We start from the raw sequence: 22437 nt of genomic DNA on the forward strand, positions 1-22437 counted from the left end.
CTGGTTCAATATTGAAAACAGATGAAGGACTCAACTGATGCTCCTGAGCTTTTTTTTTTTTTAATTGCTTCTCCAAGCAATTCCAAGAGCATTACACAGGTTTGTCTACTTGTATTTTTTCCTTAATCATTTACATCAAAGTGACACAAACATCAGTCTTTTTTTTTTTTTTAATTATTGATTGGTGTCACAAGGCTCTGAAAATTTTCTGAATTACTCTCACAAGTTTCTGTTCTGTGTTTTAGCAGCATGTGGTGTTGCAGTTTGAGCTATTTCCAATGGTTCCTAGAATTTGTCTTCCTCAGTGAAATGCTGCAACTAATCAATGTAAATCCGTGAGACAATGTTTCCTCTCAATTTGATTTCCTTGCAACTGTGTATGAATTTCATGCCTTATTAACCTTATTTTGCTAGGTCTTTCCTTAAAGTTCATTTACTGTTGCCAGATAATTCTGCCATGCCAACTAATAGTTGTCCACTCCCAAACCAGTTTTTCAGTTTGTCAGCGATCTTGCTAGCTTTTTCATTTTCTGCATTTAGAACTAGTGATTTACTCTGATCTCAAAATCTATTTTCTCCTATAGGTTCCAGCACTCAGACATTCCTGCTACACATTCCTCCCTCCTGCACTTTGACACATTCTCTGCTATTAGCCCAAAGCCAAGAACAGACATTTTTCACTTGATGACTAAAGATCCTCAAATGGCTGTCTCAGCAAAATCATCCCAACTTTATCCCATATTTATCTTTCAGGATATGCTTTTTTTTTTCCCATCTTCTTTTCCCTCTAATTTTAAAAGTGTAATAAGGTTCAGATGAAGAAGTCCAGGCAGAAGACAAAGACTTACATAAATTAGGTAGAAATTTAAAGCGACAAAACAGATTTCCTGGGTTTCTAAATCTTTTATTATTGCTCAGTGCCAGCCAATCTAAATAACAAAAAAATACATCTATTTCTGTTATGTCACTTTCTTGTAGCTCAGGTATAAATTGTTGAAAGCCACAGAAAACTACTTCCCTTGATCCTAGTCCCATTGGTAAGTTTACACTGCCTTTTCTTTGAAGCTGGAGATAACGACTTGAGCAAATTTAAGTATTTTGAACTAACAAGTTATTCTAAAGAATATCTAAAATCAAACCAAAAATGTTTCCCTACATTTCATTTGAATTTTCTTTAGGTTTCTAAAAACTTGAAATTTTTACTTGCATCTTTATTAATGGTATTAAAAGATCAAAACCCCTTGCAGGGTTTTCCAGATCTAGTCACAAGGGCTGTAAAAAAACTCAGAAAATCCAAGAGTTGTTCTTTGCTACCCTCTACTGCTGACTTCTCCTTGAAGGCTCCCGTTCAAGCAGATAGCCACCATAAACTTCATCTTCTTTCCTAAATCTACAGTAAGAGCTAAGAGCCCTCTGAGAGCCTAAGAAAAGTATATTTCGAGAAAAGAACACTAACATATTCTTGGGATTTTCAATCTCTTTGATCTTGGTCCAAGATTTTTCCAATTGGGTTGAACACTGCCATATACCAAGTTTAAACATGTTGACAATGGAATTTGTTTTGCATATTTACCTTCTGTGAACTGTTTAGAAGTCAGAATATCCATATGAATCTATTTTTACTGACAGGGTTTTTCCAGTTTTGATACACTTAAAAACAAGGAATCAGAGCCTGTTGTCCTCAGTCCTTTGGAAAATTTACACCTGAGCTTCACTGTGTGGATCATGCTTGAACTAGTTTTATTATTATTTACCAAGTCTTACACACCACAGTACAATCTTAAAATAAAATCACTTGCCTGGTATATTTGGATACTCTGCGGCATTTTGGTTTGGAAGTCTTGTAGGACACTCTCATATTCCATAGGTATGCCAGGATTGTGGCAAGGGTCCTGAAGAGGAAGTGAATTATTATTAAAACTCACATTATGAATGTTACAACTAAAAAAAGCTAAGAACCTAAATCACTAAATACACGCTCTTTATACAGAAAATTCCTTGAAGACTCTCACAAGTTAGGCTCTAAAATGGCAATTTGAAAAGAATGTAGATTTTTAAGATTTCACTAAATGATATTTAAAAATACATTAAATTTGACAAATGTGTGTGTTTCAAGTAAGCAAAATAAAGCAGGGATAGTCAGAAGACCTTCCTTCTTTAGTCTAACCAAAACTGGCATAGAATCATTCCTAGTAAATTACCTAGTAACGGTAATTCAGAAGAAATTGCTTATGGTAATACAGAAAAGAAAGGCAACAGGTATGGTTTCCCTCAGAAGAATGGATGAAGAGAAAAATAAATAAATCACAGCTAGAATTTATCAGGCCAATCAGACTTTAGATTCCTCCTTTCCCACTCAACAACTTAAACAAGGAAGAGGGTTGGTTTAACACATACAGTTACTTTTCAAAGTGTTTATATGTATTTTATTTACTTTTTGAACTACAGAAAGATGGGGTAAGATACTGACACATCAGTATTGATACACTGTTGCATTAATATTGCTCAAATTTTTACTATTATTATTATTTACTATTAACAGCCTAATGTACAAGCTACCTTGGACATATAATATATTTAGGCACATAAAAGTTAAGCAGACACCTCTCCATCAGTTTCTTTGGGACTTAAGTAATGTGGATCTGAACCCAAAAAGGACAATATTTAGCAGACTGTACATACTCAAACATTAACAGATAGCAAAAAAAACCACCACCACCAACAAACTTCATTTGCTTGCAAAAAAGCAAACATGAAAAATCAATTTACCATTGTTTTCAATGACTGCAATACTTCCAGGAAAAATCTGTAGAAGAAACTGACTATCAAAGTATTTTTATATTCTACTACTTTCCCACCACAGGCTGAGCCTGGAAGAGCTATTTCTTTAAGGACTAATCTGGAAGCTTCATCGAGCATCTGTTCATTCCAGTATCTGTCAAAAAGAATAACGCAGACACCATCAGACAAGAGCTCAAGATAATTATTTTTATATATATATATATATATATATATATATCAACACACACACAACTGTAGTAATACCTTTGTACCCTCCTGCTTACAATGAAACTATTGATTTTAATGATGGCTTGCAACTTTGAAAATAGTGTAGATCAATGTTGCTCACAGAAGTGAGGTCCCTTAAGTCAGAATTATTAAGTCTTATGCCAGTCTTTTCTTAAAAACAAACAACAACAACAAAAAAGCTATTACATTTTTGAAACTGATTTAACACTCTTATGGATTACCATTGTTCCACAGATACTGCCCTATATTTAAAGAAAAGTGAACAACAACACTGGTGCAAACTGGAGATGCTTTTAAGTGATCTGATTAATGCTCAATTGCTGTTCCACATTTTCTTAAAAGGCCTTCCTTGAAGTATCTCAAACACAGTTAATTCTCCATAGTTACACAACCCTAGATATCAGAATATAAATCTGTTGGAATAAATTTAAGCACATAAAGCAGAAAAAAAAAATTAGTGAAATGGTTGTGTATTAATTGGTTAAAAAAAAAAAGTCCGGAAGGGATCCGTTTAGATAAATGGAGCTTGAATTATTTGTAGATTTTGTGCCCTAAGCCTTGGAAAGATGCTGCAAAGGGGAGAAAAATGTCAGGGATGAACATCAGAAATTATGATCTTGTAGATGACGAGATATTGAAAATGTTAAGGTCTGACGTGTGTTCCTAAGTTTCTTGAGCACATCTGAAATTTCCATTCCTTGTATCTATCAGAGCCAAACTGAAGGACTTGGGAACACTGATGCTAGGGGATCATCAAACCTATGGGACCCAGCATCATCTCCCAATGCTTTTGTACAAGTACACAACTATGTATACCTCATCTGCTTATTTCACAGCTCAAATCTCACATCTCTCTACATACTTCACATCTCACATCTCTCTACATACTTCACACTGGAATTGCACCCATGTGCAGACTCCAAAACATAATGATCCTAAAAAGTCATTGTTTGGGCTTGACCAGACCATTTGCTTGAACATGTGTGGCATAAGTGAGGTAACTGAAATCTCCCATGTGCTTTCATGCTGCAAGGAAATACAACCAAGCTCTCAAAATCCGTTTATTCTGAGATGTAGAAAACACTGAGAAATTTTACCTTCCAATAAGTGTCCAACAGGTTTTTTTTGCACAGACAGTGGTTGAGGCAGCACCTCCATAGAAAATGCTTAAATCCTTTATTTTGTCTGTACCTTCTTCAAAAAGGACTCTCATTCCAGCGTTAGTCGTTGGGAGAGCATTTTCTCTCCTTGGTGCTTGTCGAAATGCAGAGATATACTCTCCCTGAATAAGATCAGACAGAAGTGGATAACCTGCACACATTAGTATCTGAAAGCAGAACTTGCTTTTACACTACATGAGGCAAGAGAATCAAAATGAACAGCACAAATTCGACTTCCTGAGCATTCAAGACCATACACTTCCTTCCATTGATATTTCAGTAGCTGTACCTTTCTTTGATGTTCTAGCAGTCTCTTTTTGATCTTCCATTACCTACGCAGTTCAGATGACTAAATTTTCTCATGGTAGATAGACAGAAGATAGGGATCTTGTGGAGGGAAGAAGAATAGTGGGGCTGCATTTATAACAAGACCAAAAGCTTAGAGGCTTCAAAGCATTGCCTGACTTCAGCACTCAGATAACGTCACCCATAATTATTTTACAAAATCACATACTCATCATTGCAAACAACACCAGTTAAAGACTATTACGCAGTCCAGCAACATTTACAGAAGCACAAAGCACATGTATAATCTTATCTAATCGTAGAAAAAATCTTCAAAAGGTGATAATGCTTTACCTGCCTGATGCCAACCATACCACGTGTGGGCAGCCTGTTTGGATGAGGACTATGACAGTTTGTCCAAGAACCGTTTCTGTAGTGAACTGGTAATTGTTATTGCCCTCATCATTTTAGAGTAAACTTTTGTATGAATATCACACTACATATCACTATTTACCTACTGAGTTGTGTTTTTTGGCTGAAACCAGGAGATAGTACAACACTATCAGGAACAAATGTAAGGAATCCAGAAAGTGAGCAGTAACAGTGTTACTTTGTTACTTTAAACATATGGATTATGCCCCCTTCCTGCTATTCATTTAACAGTCTGCAATTCTACCTAAAGCAAACCTAAATGTACTTGTAACTTACCTTCCTAGAATGGGGAATATGGACAGAGACTAAGATCTCTTCTGGCATAATGGTATTGTTACCAACTCCATCTGCAAAAATATCACTCAGAGGAATCCGCCTCTTTCTTCCTAAAAAAAAAATAAAAAATCCCACACCCAGAAACTTCTGTACAATTGTGCAACTAACATACATTGAACATTTTTTAATTGGCAAAAAATACATGCATATTTCATGAGTAAATAATTTTGGAGTTTATAAAACATCTTATCAGTGGTAATGCTCTATAAATATGCTCTACCAGTGGTATGCTTTATAAATATATGATTGCTCTACCTTTCAAAGTATCATAACACCAGAATCCTAATAAAAGGCACAGAGAACTATCCCCATTCTGTAATCTTCCCTTCTGATGCTATTGCAACAACGATCCCTTCCCCTGCTCCTGTCAATCTATTCCAAATCTCTGCAGCTGTTGTCATCACTATGTTTTCTATTAAAGTATAAGGAGTGAGTAAGAACACTGAATGAGAGAGATGTGCTGCAAAAACGCAAAACTATTTTTGTGTGCGTCTGTCTTGAGACTGAGCAGTTCCAGGTGTCCAGAGGGAACAAATGCCTTTTCCTTTCTCTTTTTGGTAGATTATTCTAAAAGTGGCTATGTTTATCATTCTATGATAAGTAAGATTAAAAGGTGGAATTTTCAAAAGGGAAGAGGACAAAATTACATCAGGAACCAAAATCTGTAAGAGCTTTTTGAACACTTAAACATCTATGCTACATAAGTTACGCCAATATCACTACACAGTTAAGCTAGCAAGCCTTCCTAGTGGAAATACAATATAAATTTTAACACATAAAGTTGATTATATTAATTAAACAAGCTCCATTGGCTCAAGACATTTTGCCAGTAAGACTGCAACTATACCAGCAAAGCAACTGTCAAGTAGAATTGTGATCCTGCAAAAACACAAAGGTATAAAATACACATTGTGCAGATGGAAATCCACACTGATCCACCATGTGCATTTATCAGATGAAATCAAGGTATCAAGGTATGTGTATTTATGTATATATATGTTTACTAATCTTCCATGTCCATGCTACCTATGGTGTCCATTGTATTTTTAAGTATATGATTTGTAATTACTAGACAATGCATGTCTTACAGTAACCCTGATCTATCCCAAAACTTTGTACAAACAGATAATCATCTGTGCTATTTTTAAGAGGTTCATAGATTAAAATATTCCTCTCACATTCAGTGAGCCTGATACTGTAAGACTGGTTGCTTTACAGCAAGATTACTTTCTTAATGTTTTCATGTTATATGTGATGATGACACTGTAGTCTATTCATCCTAGAATACCACTTAGCATTAAAATTGCATTCCTAAAAAACATAACCAGTGTAACAGCAAAACTTTAGTACAGGAATTTTATTTTGCTGAAGTGTAAATCTGAAAAGTAACACTTAAAAATAGCAGCACTGACATTTCTGGTGTTTTGCCTTTGCAATTGCACCCAGAATACACTTGGTTTATATACATTGCCCAATCCCACCTGTGAGCCTGCCAGAATCTGGGAAAATGCATTTTCCTTTACACTATGATTTAAGAGAAATACTAAGAAAAAACAGTGTCTCTGTAACCTCCTTTTCTTAAACAATCCACATTTCCTATGTTTCACTGACTACTTATTGGTAAGGAAACACACTAAAAACCTGTGAAAATGCCTGAAATCCTCTTCCAGCAGTAAAATTCTTCCAGGCTAACAGAAAGAGGCATCAGTCAGTGATTCTATTCATCATTCAAATAAACAGGCATGTCACTGGAATTGTTGAGTGAGGAGATGCAAATGTGTATACACTGACTTTTCAGAATGACATTCTGACAGGTATTTCTGTACTTCAATAGCTAACTATGAAGGAAGAAATCAAGGAAATCATACACAAAAAAACTATGATTTATCTCTTTCATGAAATCCTGGCTCAGAAGCAAATGCATAAATAACATGTATTTCATGGTGCTGAGTAAAATATTACATGGTCTGAAATGGTAACATACACTCTGGATCAAGGGCAAGAATAGGTTTTAGAATCATAGAATCAAAAATAGGACGTAAGACATCTGGAAAGGAGGACAGCATGCAGTTTCAAGCCACCAGACAGCCGAGTCTACCAATATTTCATCACCCTTCCAATGGTAAAGTAGCACACAAGGAATGGAGCTATCTGAGGGGAGTATCAAGTGATGGAAAGAAAATGAAGAAATAGGCATGGAAAAAAGTGCTGGACTAGTGGCTCCTGTATTTATTGGAAGTACATGTGAGGAACAAGAAACTACAGTTCCTGTCAGGGCCAGAGGGTAATTTAAAAACCAGGGCCAAGTATCAGTTAAAGAGAAAACTACCTATCAGAGGGGTGGGGAAGTAGTATACAGACAACTCAGATTACCAGGTTTTATGAATGCTTTCGGCAATTCACTGCCCACAGAAGTACATATGATCTGGATGGTCTGAATGCTTACTTTGACATGAGAATCTTTGACATGTTCTTACTTAGCAAATTGCTTCTCTTGCAGACATGATCTTCTATGTGAGTGGGAAAAGGGTTCCTTAACAAGCACTCACCAGTCACCCCTGCACCCCATACAGTAGCATCCTGCACCTCTGACACTAGTACAGAGAAAAGATATCTCCTCTTACCTTTTAAAGCCAGATTAAGCATACAGTTGCTAGCTGCCAGAATAGGATTCAAGTCTGAGGTTGATTTTCGACTTATAATGTTTCCACCTAAAGACTTAGGGAAAAAAAAAATTCTCACCTCTCTTCACTGCCTTCACATTTTCATGTTCTGTCATTATAAATAAGATTATACACGTTTATGCATATTAAAAGCTCAAAAAGATGCACTGATAGAAAATTAACAACTAAAGACAATTAAAGATGCAAGTTGTACATGTGGTCAGAAGCAATTCAACATAGTTTTGTTCAACATGCAATTGGCATTTTAATTGACAGACAACATACAGCAACATTTCTTATCTGTTCTCCACCCAGTGTTCTTAATTGCTTCAAGACAGCACGGAAAATCTTTGTCTTCTCCTCAGGTAACTTTGAGATTGCATTTCTCAAGATGTCTTTAACTAGAGACAGGCTGCAGGCAGCTCCTAGAGTTAATCCTGTAACCAAAATATTACGAAAGTGTAATGTGAGCATTGCTTTATTGTCTGGGTTTTAAACTATGTTCAGACTGTAGAGTTAGGACTGTTCATGTGCAATACAGGTAGATGTAAGGTGAAGGGCCTTTGCATATTAAAGGAACTGTGACCTTTCAATTCAGGAGACTGAGGGTAAAGTTTCATGAAATTATGAAGTTGAGCTAATGGCTCAACATGTGTACAAAAAGGGAAGGAACTCTGTTGTCTGCTTCCAGCTGCTTCACTTGCACCAAATTTGTCAAAGTGTTTGTGTGAAGTTTCATCCAAAGTTGAGGCAGCTTCAATGGGCTCTTCCTATTTTAAACACTATTTACATTCTAGTTATTCTTCTAATGTAGCATTTGCAACAAAGTAAGTAATGCTAACACTGAATACGGTATTTTTCCCCCACTAGAAAGATTAGTGATAAATTTTTATATTAAGACTATACTTTTTAAATTTTTCAATACTATAAAATGGTAAAAAGAAACTTTTAATTCAAAATTATTAATGGGTTTCATTTATGTAATGTGTGAATTTTCTGAATGGAAACTTGTATCACAGTATCACAGATTTCTAGGTTGGAAGAGACCTCAAGATCATCGAGTCCAACCTCCGACCTAACACTAAGTACTCCACTAAACCATATCGCTAAGCTCTACATCTAAACGTCTTTTAAAGACCTCCAGGGATGCTGACTCCACCACCCCCCTTGGCCGCCCGTTCCAATGCTTAATAACCCTTTCGGTAAAGAAGTACTTCCTAACATCCAACCTAAAACTCCCCTGTCGCAACTTTCGCCCATTCCCCCTCGTCCTGTCACCAGGCATGTAGGAGAACAGACCAACTCCCACCTCGCTACAGCCTCCTTTAAGGTAACTGTAGAGAGCGATAAGGTCGCCCCTGAGCCTCCTCTTCTTCAGGCTGAACAAGCCCAGCTCCCTCAGCCGCTCCTCGTAAGACTTGTTCTCCAGACCCCTCACCAGCTTGGTCGCCCTTCTCTGGACTCGCTCGAGCACGTCCATGTCCTTCCTGTAGCGAGGGGCCCAAAACTGAACACAGTACTTGAGGTGCGGCCTCACCAGAGCCGAGTACAGGGGCACAATCACTTCCCTAGACCTGCTGGCCACACTGCTTCTTATGCAGGCCAGGATGCTGTTGGCCTTCTTGGCCACCTGGGCACACTGCTGGCTCATATTCAGCCGACTATCAACCAATACTCCCAGGTCCCTCTCGGCCAGGCAGCTTTCCAGCCACTCATCTCCCAGCCTGTAGCTCTGCTTGGGGTTGTTGCGCCCCAGGTGCAGGACCCGGCACTTGGCCTTGTTGAACTTCATACAGTTGACCTCAGCCCATCGCTCCAGCCTATCCAGATCCTCCTGCAGAGCCTTCCTGCCCTCGAGCAGATCGACACACGCACTTAGCTTGGTGTCATCTGCAAACTTACTGAGGGTGCACTCGATCCCCTCATCCAGATCATCGATAAAGATATTAAAGAGGACCGGCCCCAGTACCGAGCCCTGGGGGACTCCACTAGTGACCGGCCTCCAACCAGATTTGACTCCATTCACCACAACTCTCTGGGCCCGGCTATCCAGCCAGTTTCTAACCCAGCGAAGCGTACGCCAGTCCAAGCCCCGAGCAGCCAGTTTCTTGAGGAGAATGTTGTGGGGAACGGTGTCAAAAGCCTTACTGAGGTCAAGGTAAACCACGTCCACAGCCTTTCCCTCATCCACCAAGCGCGTCACTTGGTCATAGAAGGAGATCAGGTTCGTCAAGCAGGACCTGCCTTTCATAAACCCATGCTGACTGGGCCTGATCGCCTGCTCGCCCTGCAAGTGCCGCGTGATGACCCTCAAGATAATCTGCTCCATGAGCTTTCCTGGCACTGAGGTCAAACTGACAGGCCTATAGTTCCCAACTTGAATTCAATTAAAAATATAACTCAAAAGAGAAATAATTTTCACTGGATTTTATTAAGTAAAACTATATTAAAAATTGTGTATTTAAATAAAAATTTAATCAAAACATGCTCTGCATTGAAATCTAATTAAAGAGAGGAAATACTCTTCCTGGTTGGCAAACTAAACCGAATCTCTCTCGTGTTAGAATAAGCCTTACACTCCAATGACTAGATATTATTTGTAGAATAAAAGAAACCATAAACATTCTCCATGCTTCTTCTAAATTACCAACCATTTTTCAGCTAAGAACAAACTAATCGTTGGCTGGAACTGGCTGACTGAACCAAACTGAAGAAGATGTTCTAGATGCAATGACAGTAACGTCAAATACAGTTTCCCACTTCAAAAATGTGGCTTCAGGCATGTAGTAAGTATCCTTCATCAGATACAGGGCCTGATTTTCCTTAAAACTTAAGCAGTAAATATGCACAATGTAATTTATATTTAATTAATTTATGCTATTATAGGAAGTTTAAAATCTATTTTTAGTTGCTATTTCAAAATTAAATAGAACTTATTTTAAAGCTAAAACCTAGTTTACCTTCAATATGAAAAAAATCACTGTACTGATCTTAAACATATAAATTGAGGTACAAGGGTATTAATTTGTAATAATTAATGCTGTTATGTTTGAGAACAAGATTATTTAATGCGAATTAGCTATCCCAGTTGAATCACAGACTTTTTTTTCTAATGTAGACAATTGTACAAAGTTGTTAACATTCTGTGGTTCTCTATGCTATGCAACATAACATGGTATAAAACTGTACTATGTGCTGGGACAGTGGCTACAGACAGCCACCTTGATCCAGGAAACAGCCAAGCATGCTTAGGCATGACTGGAGAGCCAAGATCATTGTACAGCACTTCACACCTTCAGCATGATGGAATGGAGTAGCATCCCCTACTGCAGAGGAATCTCCCATGTCTGAAACAAAGAGAAGTCTACTGACCATCACCCGTGCACTTCACCACATTCAGATCCGGGATTCTTGCTGGAGAAATAACAACTGGATGGAACATGCCTCCAAATTTCATCTCAGGTCCTACCAAATGGGAAGGCACAGACATAAATGCTTATTCCATAACTGCAGTTCCAACATAGAGGAGCCTAAGCTTACAGATAAAAACATATAATGAATGACAAACATAGTCCCACTCCTCCCATGGAGGCTGAAACAATGGCAACAGAAGACATTCAGATCATACATACCCACATTGGTGTTCCCAACAACTAGAGGTGCTTTGGGGTAGGCAGCTTTCAGATCTAGTAATTCATCTAAATTTACAGGAGAAATCCATGTCATTCGTTCCCCGTGAAAAAACAGAGTTCTTTTTGGTTGATTTTCAGCCATTCTCTGATGGAGAAATATAGCAGATTTACATATTTAGACACAGAGACAGGTGGCAGGGTCTAACAGACATGACATTAGACTGGAAGTAAAAAGAAGTTCTTAAAATATGGTAATTCTACTTAATCCTTCAAAAATGCACAGAAGGGGGACTGTTAGGCTGGTCTTTTGCACATTGGTTATTTTTTTAAATTTTGACTGTAAGTCCAATAGGCTGATAGACCAGGCTGATCATAAATATAATAAATAGCCCACAGATAAACAAAAGTTCAAGTAGATCATGCAATTGCTGAAATTAATAAAAAAGTAATTAAAAATACTTAGGGAGGTGTTTGCACCCTTTGTTTGGAGGTCACCAGTGACACCAGCAGCCACATTCCTTTATGTAAACACATGGATGTGTCTGGATGTTTTAGCACTGTTTACTGATCAGTTGGAAAAACCTTGTGAACTGGTGTAGGTACAAATACATAGGCAGGAACACCTATCTCACAGTTCTCAACTTTTCTCTGTAAGCAGACAGCTAGCTATAGAGAATTTGGCTTTGAATCTATACCTTGACAATAATGCAAAGGAAGCAGCTTTTAGTTTTTCTAGGGCATATACTGCTCTCAATAATCAAGGATTACTGACAATTTCTATTCCAGTGTCCTTATTTCAGCTGCTTATATCTTTGCCCCACTTGAATCACTGGAGCTAAACACTCCCCAGACTGGCTAGCCATTTAAGGCTGACTTTTGATAGAGAAGACCAGCAAAACTATTAAGCCACAAAATGGGGAAAATGTAATATTTTGCCAATGTTAGATAAAAAGTATTTGCCAGTTTACTAGGAAGCATTTGTACATTCAGGTGCTGCACTGAACACTCCCTTTAGGTTACTTTGTCTTCTCACCTAATGCTTAATTCTGCAGCTTCCCGATACGATTTTTTGTATGTGATTATTCAATGAGATCACTGGGGGAAAAAATAACATTAAAAATCAATCCAGAATGATATGACATATTTTTCTGATGAATCACTGCTAAGCAGGACGTCAGAATGAGTTCTGAACTATGGACTACAATGAAGGAAAAGACAGAACTGAAGAGTAGTCTGTAAGTAGCAAAAATTACCATTAGTTCTGGAGGAAATATAAGCTCCTGAGTGGGATCTAAGGGCTGGAATTCATCTGGTGAAAATAGTCTGGTGGAAACCTTAAAACGACAGGAAACAAGCAAAGACACGATCTATTTTTTTCTCTCATTCTTATTTCCACACAAAACAAAACCAAAAAAAAACCTGTAATGGTCCCACTGAAGCCAGTACAAAATCAGCAATTCCATTATCTTTCGGATTTTGTGCTAAATTACCATGCTTCATTTGAAGCTGCAGGTGAAGGAAGTGGTCATAACAGTTTCTCAAAGTTTACTCCTAACATAAATGTGCGTATTAGCATGTATAGAGGCAAGTAACTGAAAGACTAACTACAGGCTTCCTGGTGTCCTACTGTAAGAAAGTAGCTGGTTTCATGCCAACCTACAGAATCCAAAAGGCAGAGAAGCAGATCAGATATTATTGAAAGAAAATTGAGAACGAAGTCAAACATACATGAATAAAAGGTTTCTTATAACACTACAATCATGACTTATTTTTTAGGAACATAGCAGTTTATTGGATTCAAGCCAACGGTTAAATTCTGAAGAGATCAATGGTTACATTCAGATCATCACTTGTTGGTTTTAGACAGTTCCACATATGCCCTGATTTTTTGCATAATGCAATGATTGCTACATCATCTCCTTCTCATAAAAAAATACACATATAAGCCTTGATTTTTAGAAATATTTCCAAATTTCTTGTGAGGAATAATAAAATATCCGATTTTATACATAACAACTGTAATATTATGGAAGGTGAATAAGGTGGAGGGTATAAATAGAATATGCCTATATCTTGAATAGTTACAATAAATACACAATGCAAGACTTTTTTCTGTAAGTTTTTATATCCAACTAGTACAGTTAAAATACTTAAAATCCTACCTTCTCTTCCTTGTCAAACAAATCCTCTTCGTGATCCAAGCAACACTTTCCACTTGCTTTACTTTGACAACAAACAGATTCCTAAAGTAGGAACATTCTATCAGTAAAATAGTGCCCAGACTGGCACTAAGTTAAAGACTGCTTGAGCCATTAAGAGTCTCTCCTTACATTTCAATGAAGTTCTGGATAACATTTAATAATTAACTGCATCGGAAGGATTTGTGTGTAAAAGAAACAATATCCAAAAATATCTTAAAATCTTGTGATGTTGAAGTCCTTAATATAAAATATTTCATGTTATATGAAATTTGGTGGACCTTGTGAGAACACACATTCAACATTATTTCTTCTGTCCACAGTTCAGTCTCCCATTTCTTTCATTGCAGGTCTCTGACACGTTATTTATGCCAGTATCGACCCATGATAAAATACATGTAGTTACTTTGGATTACCCTTCATAATCCATGCTAGACACCAAGTTCCCAAGTTCCTTTTTTTTTTTTTTATTTAAATAAACAAGCTAGGCCACTAGACACCTTATTCATCATCAGGGAGTGTGAGTGGGAGATAGACAGGTGGAGCAACTCCCTGCAAGGCCTGAAGGAAAGGCACTGAGGTCAGACACCCCAAACCCTCTGCCGAGCAGAGGGAGGGGACCCAGGAGATGAGGAGGAATGGAAACAGGTCCCTGCTTGACGTCGCAGGCAACTCCTCTCCCTACCGGCTAAGCCTTCCCAGGTGCCCTTACACAACAGGTTTGAGGCCTGGAGCTTGAGAGACTGGTGGGTGAGGATGAGTTTAACAGTCTACCCAGGAGGATGCCTAAGGCAAGGAAGTTGACTCCACGCCTCAGGACTGCCTCCACTAAGAAAGAAAGAAGGGTGATTGTTGTAGGTGACTCCCTTCTCAGGGCAACAGAGGTTCTTTTTATTTCTCTTTAATATCTTTATCGATGACCTGGATGGGGGGATCGAGTGCACCCTCAGTAAGTTTGCAGACAACGCCAAGTTAGGTGGGTGTGTCGATCTGCTCGAGGGTAGGAAGGCTCTGCAGGAGGATCTGGATAGGCTGGACCAGTGGGCTGAGGCCAACTGTATGAGGTTCAACAAGGCCAAGTGCCGGGTCCTGCACCTGGGGCACAACAACCCCAAGCAGCGCTACAGGCTGGGAGATGAGTGGCTGGAAAGCTGCCTGGCAGAGAAGGACCTGGGAGTATTGGTTGATAGGCAGCTGAATATGAGCCAGCAGTGTGCTCAGGTGGCCAAGAAGGCCAACAGCATCCTGGCTTGTATAAGAAGCAGCGTGGCCAGCAGGTCTAGGGAAGTGATTGTCCCCCTGTACTCGGCTCTGGTGAGGCTGCACCTCGAGTACTGTGTTCAGTTGTGGGCCCCTCGCTACAAGAAGGACATCGAGGTGCTCGAGAGAGTCCACAGAAGGGCGACGAGGCTGGTGAGGGGTCTGGAGAACAAGTCTTACGAGGGGCGGCTGAGGGAGCTAGGATTGTTTAGCCTGGAGAAGAGGAGGCTCAGGGGAGACCTTATCACACTCTACAGGTACCTGAAAGGAGGCTGCAGCAAGGTGGGGTTTGGTCTATTCTCCCACGTGCCTGGTGACAGGACGAGGGGGAATGGGTTAAAGTTGCGCCAGGGAAGGTTTAGGTTGGATATTAGGAAGAACTTCTTTACTGAAAGGGTTGTTAGGCACTGGAATAGGCTGCCCACGGAAGTGGTTGAGTCACCATCCCTGGAGGTCTTCAAGAGACGTTTAGATGTAGCACTTAGTGATATGGTTTAGTGGAGGACTTGTTAGTGTTAGGTGAGAGGTTGGACTGGGTGATCTTGGAGGTCTCTTCCAACCTAGATGATTCTGTGATTCTGACCTGCATCTCTTAACAGAGGAAAAATACATGGTCTTATTAAAAATCTTCATGGCCTGTATATAAGAACCATAAAACAGTTTGGGTTGGAAGGGACCTTAAAGATCATCTAATTCCAACCCCCCTGCCATGGACAGGGACACCTTCCACTAGATCAGGCTGCCCAAAGTCCCATCCAACCTGGCCTTAAACACTTCCAGGGATGGGGCATCCACAGCTTCTCTGGGCAATCTGTCTAAATTTCTAATCTAAATGCCATATTTCATAATAATTCATACTCCTCATACACCATGTCCATAGGAACATATGAACTAAAACATTAGTTCATAAACATACTGAAAGTGCTAATAGGCACAATCTATTTGTACTTTAAGAGAGTACTAATAATCACAACAAAGTTATGATAAAACTTCTATAATCACTACTCCTCACCTTACAAAAGGTTTTACAGGCATCTAGGATTGGCCTATATCCAGTACAACGGCACAAGTTTCCTGAAAAAAAAAAAAAGGAAATCAATAAAAAAAAGCCTTTGTTCTAATGATGTGGGAGTAAAATGCTTTTATATGAGGTTTGGATCTTTGAGGCTGAAAATAAAGTTTTTGGTCTCCGAAAGACATAAAAAGATCACTGTGTCACTAGACTTAAGACCCTGCAGCTCCCAAGAGAAAAGGCTGTTGTTTCCAGGGGAATATGAGATACTTGAGAGCTGCACTAGAAAGAACAGTGACTACATCTTAGCAAACAGGAGACAACAGATTATACCCACTCAAAATGTTTTTCCTTTCCTCCAACCTATTTTTAATAGTGAAGCTTAGCATTATACCTCCATCTAGTTCATCTCATAGTAACATGAAATGTCTGAGTCCATTATAACTCTACAGCATAATTGAAAACATATTTTACCTGCAAAAAATGTTCACATTTGCCCTTAGTAAAGATGGCCTGCATACGTCTCTACCTTATTTGACTGTTTTATCCCTACCACAAAGGGACCCTCTTCCTGTGAGGTTTATGACATTCTCAACTCCAGATGTAATAGTATCTCAGAAACTTTCAGAGGCAGCTTCTTCTCCAGTGTACTGTCATTTTTGCACATCTGATTTAAAACACTTCAGAAGATGCATATGAGGATATTTTGAACACCTGTCCCTGAGCAATCCACAGCTCCATGATTCATATTCCACGATAAAAGAATGACAGGAAATAAAATGTCAGTGTCCAGTAGCAACTCTGCTGGGAAGCGCAATTTAGAGTACACACATGCATGTTTACCCACACAGACTTGCGCTCGTATATGCAAAGTATCAGAAGAAAATGGTTCAATGACATACCTACAAATTAAAAGTGGCAATATTTACCAGCCAAAGCTGCAGTCATCTGCTCTGAAGTTGGTTCTGGGTAGTTTCTTAGTAATGTGTATATGGACATCACCATTCCAGGGGTACAGAAACCACACTGGGAGCCATGGCACTTGGCAAGCCTTTCCTGAAATATAACACCACAAATGGCACTCCTTTCAATGTACTTCACCTTTCTAATAAACTCTCTCACATATAGGAAACCCATACTAAATGCTTTCTTGATGGTAAATCAGACTTCTTAAGGAAAGCAATTTAAGCTCCAAATAAGAGTAATTATTCTGGGCATGAAAGCCTAACACACATCACCAAGGAAGCTAATTAACCTTCAGTGGGCTTTTGCCTTTTTTGCTTCCATACTAAAACATCAGCTAAAGGGCATTGTCCAAGATGTGTCATTACCTCAAATGGAATGGTAAGCCTGATTCACTGCAACAATTATTATGTACCAACTATTTGATCAGGGTGTCAGTATTACTGCAAGGTCCATCATGAGCTACACATCATCAGTCTTGATCAACCAACCATCAGAAACTCATGTTGTCTTCTGTTATCATTTATCAGGGGGAATAAGCAACATATGAAATACCCATGCCCTGATTCCCATGCACTGCCACTCAAGCCAGCCCATACAAAGGAAGAAATCAATAATCTTCTTACACAATGACAATGCATTCTTACCTGAACTGGATGAACCCTGCTTTTTGTACTTCCAACACCTTCCACTGTGGTGACTGCCACACCATACAAGGAGCAAATAGGAAGCAAGCATGCATTTGCTGAGTAGTGTCTTTGGAACATTAAGGGGAATAAAGAACTTAAAACACATCTGAATATTATTTTGTGGTAAAGTAAGACTTAGTTTATACTTACAAAGCAGTCATTACTATCATTTGGAATGACAAGAGAGTAAGCGCTATAGAAGAGATTACTTACTGGCTGTGTTTCTTGTCCCCAGTACAAAGACTGTACCTACAAGGACATAATATTGACAGTTCTGGAGAATTTACATCTTCCCTAATACTTCAGTCTTTTCTAATTGCCCTCTCATTTCTCCTGCCCACAATCAACCTTTCAAGTGTGTTTTGGATGAAGAAGGTGGGGAAGGGAGAGTTGGTGTAGTCCTCTGAAAGAAGAAAAAAATTATTGCTGATAATTTGAAATCCAAGTTTCTGATCCAAATGAAATTCTAATGTAAAAAAAATAAAAATAAAAATCATTCTAAACAGGAACAATGTACCAAAATGAAAATTCTGTAAAGCTTTTTGTCATTAACAATAAAATGTTTTGTTTTACTTTAGCTGAAATGTTTCTTTTTGGTAGCATCATTATAATTCTTTTAACACTTAAAATAACATTAAACATTTCATTTGCATTGTACTCCAACATAATGCAATTGTCTAAAGGAACAACTAGAACATTTTGATATCCTCCCCCCCACACACACCTGAAAAGATACTCCGTTGACAATGACAGTTACTATTTAACAATTTGACTAAGTTTTTTCAATTTAAATGTAATTTATTCCTGCTTTTAGTTTAACAAAACTGTTTTTGAGTTTCAAAATCTCTTTTGGGGGAAGACAGGGAGTTAAGCATTAGAGGGCTGGGCTGATCCAACTCATGCTTCTGGCTGCCCTGTTCTCCCACTACTTATATGACAGAACTGCAGGGAGAAGCTATGTTCCTGTGATCACCACAAAGGATGTTAAATTAATGCTTCCTAAAGAGAAAACTCCTCACTGCAGCTGTCAGGTTGTATTAGCAAATTAAGCATTTCAACAAATTTATAGCTGAACGAACAGTTGATTTTTTTTTTAAACCATGCCCTTCTTTAGATTAAAGCGGCTCTTCCTTCTGGATTCTTTTACTAAAAAACACATGTATTACAAATGTTTTTGTTTGTTTGTTTTTCAAGTTTCATACCTGGAAACTACATTTACAGTCATAAAATTTTGCATAAAGCTTTACAAATTTTCTGTTAAGGATACCGTATCTTCTTTGAAGCTGGCTCATAAGTTGATATCATCACCGTACAGGCACCACAGCCACCTCCTCCACAGCCATACTTAGTTCCTGTAAGACGGACTGAAAGTGCTACCATTAGGGAAAAAAAAAAAAAGTCTTGGCCTTTATTCTTCTATAAAGCTTGAGGACCATCTTTTTTCCTGAACTTTTATGGAATATATAATTGGTTAGGTACAATAGCATATATATTGGATTCTTTCTTATACTGGATTAAAATTTTCAGTGAAAATAAGATTGAAGATAAGGAAAAACAAACAAAATCCTGTTCACAAGGAAAAGTGAAACTCGATTCTGAATTCTTTTGAAGGAGTAATTTGGGTGAGAAACAGTAAGTGAAAAAGTTTTACAAGTGAAAACATGAAAAGAAAAAACTTCTAACAGGCAAACTAGTTATATATCCAGCAGGACACTGGTTATCCAAACAGTACAAAGTACAAAGAACATCCAAAGTTTTCCCAGAAGTGCCACTGGAAAAGTAACTGGAAAAAACCCAAGACCTCTTGCACCAATTCTTATTCTCACCAGCCCCTTCCATGAGCTGATCAATGATGAGCTAATTAGTGACTGAGTCACTAATCCAGCTGATAGCTACCCCCTGTTTTTTCCTGGGTCACTTTTCTGCTGGTCTAGCAAGTGGAATTAGTACACAGAGAGGTCTGAGGAATATCACAGTTGGCACAAGTTGCAGGAAGAGAGCTTTCTGCCAGGAGCAGGGAATGATGGAGGGGGAAACAAGCTGCCTTTGCTTTTAACAATGTGTTGTGAAAAGTTGTTTGTCAACGTGGGGGTTAGCACTCTTCACTTGAAATAATGCTCTGACACACATACATTGTTTTAAGGTCTCACCTAATTAAGCTCTACTACTTTTTCCACTGCAAAATGCTTTACAGAGCCCTTTCACTAATATCCTAACCTGTCAGATATAACCAGTACATTTTAAGATACAGTTTCTTTCCTTCTTACTCTTCTATTTATTTGCTAATTTACACTGGGCCTTATAGTTACTAACAGTGTCTAATATGCCAATTTCTATGGCATTTAGCCTAAAAAAAAAAAAGTCAGGATACTTACTGAAGTATTATATTGTATGTTGCAATTATAAAACACATTACTGGAAGACACTAAATTTCCTCATACTCAGGCATTTTGGATTATACAAATTTTGGCAGCATCAGCATAAGTTATTTCTGACCTATATTTTTGCTCCCTGCCATTCATTTTTGGCTGTTTAAGAAATTAGCTGTCCTCCTAGCTAAGTTAGCTATGTGTGGAAGTTTGCTGTGAAAAGAATCAGTATCTCAAGTCTGGCTAGCTGAGTGATCTCAGCCGCAGTTGTACAGATACATCTTAGAGAATGACACACTATTATACAGACATAAGCAACAGAATACAGGAATAAGTTGACATTTAAATTGTAGGGTAAAACCACTAACTAGCTCCAGAAAACAAGTTAATCTTATCCTTGTTTTATAAGGAGAGTACAAAGATACAGTAAGGTTAAATGATTTTTCATGGTGCCAGAGCAAGTCAGTGCAGAATATGTATGGGACCTAGATAATCTCACTCACAAATGTGCTTTAACGAATGAAGTACAACTCTTGTGATAGAACTGGTATGGAGCCATGTTTTATAGCTCAATGGAGCTTGAAGTTGTTACAAGTTAATGAAGATTGATTTCCTAATTACCAGAACTACAGCAACCTATTCTTCACCAGACTCCTCCTTATGACTGACCAGTAATGAAGATGTTTCAACTTAAGTTTTTCTTTTAAAAATTTAAAGTTTATAAAAACATTCTGTTGTGTGAATTCTCTAGTGTATGGTATATGTCATTTTGCTCTCTGGTAATATGTTTCAGGAGACAGCCTAGGAAGCTGCCAAACAGGGGAGATTCTGCGCTCTCACATTTGGTCCATGTTCCTGGCTGACAGTCCCTACACATAATGTGTTACTCAACAGTAAACAACAGCTTCATGAATACTGGGAATAAGCCTGTGGCACAGCAGGTTCTGGAAAATTGCTAACAGTTGAAAGCAGACATATAAACAAGCCTCAGAAAAGGCAAATAAAAATAGAGGAAAAGATCAGAGCAACTGCCGCAGAATTTGTAGCAACAGAGGAGGCCACTGAGATGTGGACAAACCAAGACAGGAGAGAAATTTGGAAAAAAAATAATGGCAGGGTATAAGCTCTAGCTCTTTCAACTTCTGCTTTATCTATTTTCTTTCCTCCTGTTTTAAAAAACATACTTGTTGTATTTACTTGCTGTTAAGACCTGTTTTTTGTTTGTTTTTAAGGTTTAGAAATCTGTTTGGAATGCTTATCATAAGAAGTTAACAGATTACTTCCAAATTCCAACAGACTTAGGCTCTTATCACAAGGTCTTTCCTCTTTCCACAAAGAGACTTTTACACAATTTGGAGATGCCTACTCTGTCAAGTTTTATTCACACTAGCCAAAAGGTTCTTAGAAACAGACAGATAAATACACACATGCACATAGATCACTATGTGCAAATGGCATAGCTCTTATTTGTTTAGGAAACTAGGCTAAAAAAAAATACAGCAGCTCACTGAAGAGTATTTGGCTTAAGAAGGACATCATTTAATATGGTTGTTTTATCTTAAGGAAGTCACAGCTTCTTTAAGCTCGTAAATAACCTTTTTATTATCATTTATGAGAATTTTGCTCGAATAAGACTTTCAACTGAGTGACTTCAAGAAAAAATAAGAAAAGGATACGTCTCTTTCGCAGATAAGACAGCAGCATCTGTTCAGGATCAGCATTTTTCTCTATTATCTGCAGTAAAAAAATGAAAACCTTTCTTTAACTAAGAAAGCAAAACTTTTCAAAATTCAGGGCACAGGCTACATTCCCACAAAGCCAGAAAAAAGTCCTTCTCTGGTTTCCTCTCATAGAGCTACCCCCTATTGCAATGCCCACAGGAGAGTTTGGACTTGTAAGAAATTCTTCAGACAGATACGTTTCCAGGATCTACTAAAAATAAATGCTGCTTACTTGAAAGGTTATGCTGAGGGAATTGACCTTCAACCATACTAAAAATAAAAATGGGATAGAACTTTGCTACAATAAAGGTAGCAAAGAATTAATGATTTGCAGATTTTAGTCTCTCTGGTACTTTAACCTACTGGAACGAACACTAGAGGAAGCCTCTAAGGCTATCAGCAGGAATCACTTTTCATCCAGTTTTATTTACATAAACTTGCGCTTGCCTTAATAGACCAACAACAGAGCATCAGAAATGCCTACATTCTTATTTCATTAGAGGATTGTTTATTCCACTGCTTAGAATCAGCTGTTTCCTTCCAGTTACATTGAATCAATAACAAGCTTAATTTTGCTCTTGCAGTATTATCATTATGATGGCCGTTAGTCCAGATTTTGGCACTTCAGTCTTGTTGACTTGCTGGTGTGACTCTGTGCATCTCTTCTCCAACAACCATTGAAAACGA

The 22437-nt window shown here is 38.2% G+C and overlaps 1 protein-coding gene across 5 annotated transcripts in view; it reads right to left on the reverse strand.

The window, feature by feature from the left end:
- Window positions 1-22437, reverse strand: part of AOX1 (aldehyde oxidase 1) — a 50388-nt gene that overhangs the window by 25951 nt on the left and 2000 nt on the right. For 4 of the 5 annotated variants that reach the window (XR_010832397.1, XM_066999561.1, XM_048058348.2 and 1 more), the window contains exons 2-16: window positions 21706-21763; window positions 18928-19024; window positions 17619-17727; window positions 16938-17064; window positions 16009-16070; window positions 13701-13781; window positions 12792-12872; window positions 11539-11683; window positions 11279-11371; window positions 8192-8343; window positions 7868-7961; window positions 5184-5293; window positions 4128-4312; window positions 2770-2935; window positions 1800-1892 (exon numbers count right to left, since the gene is read on the reverse strand). Coding sequence is in view for 4 of the 5 variants with exons in the window: in XM_066999561.1 (XP_066855662.1) it covers window positions 1800-1892; window positions 2770-2935; window positions 4128-4312; window positions 5184-5293; window positions 7868-7961; window positions 8192-8343; window positions 11279-11371; window positions 11539-11683; window positions 12792-12872; window positions 13701-13781; window positions 16009-16070; window positions 16938-17064; window positions 17619-17727; window positions 18928-19024; window positions 21706-21763 (1653 nt within the window). In the remaining variant the exon portion in view is untranslated. The remainder of the gene's footprint in view (window positions 1-1799; window positions 1893-2769; window positions 2936-4127; window positions 4313-5183; window positions 5294-7867; window positions 7962-8191; window positions 8344-11278; window positions 11372-11538; window positions 11684-12791; window positions 12873-13700; window positions 13782-16008; window positions 16071-16937; window positions 17065-17618; window positions 17728-18927; window positions 19025-21705; window positions 21764-22437) is intronic. The other variant, XM_066999562.1, reaches the window with a different exon arrangement.

The sequence above is a fragment of the Anser cygnoides genome, chromosome 6, assembly GCF_040182565.1.
Source record: "Anser cygnoides isolate HZ-2024a breed goose chromosome 6, Taihu_goose_T2T_genome, whole genome shotgun sequence".
Taxonomy (NCBI): Eukaryota; Metazoa; Chordata; class Aves; order Anseriformes; family Anatidae; genus Anser; species Anser cygnoides.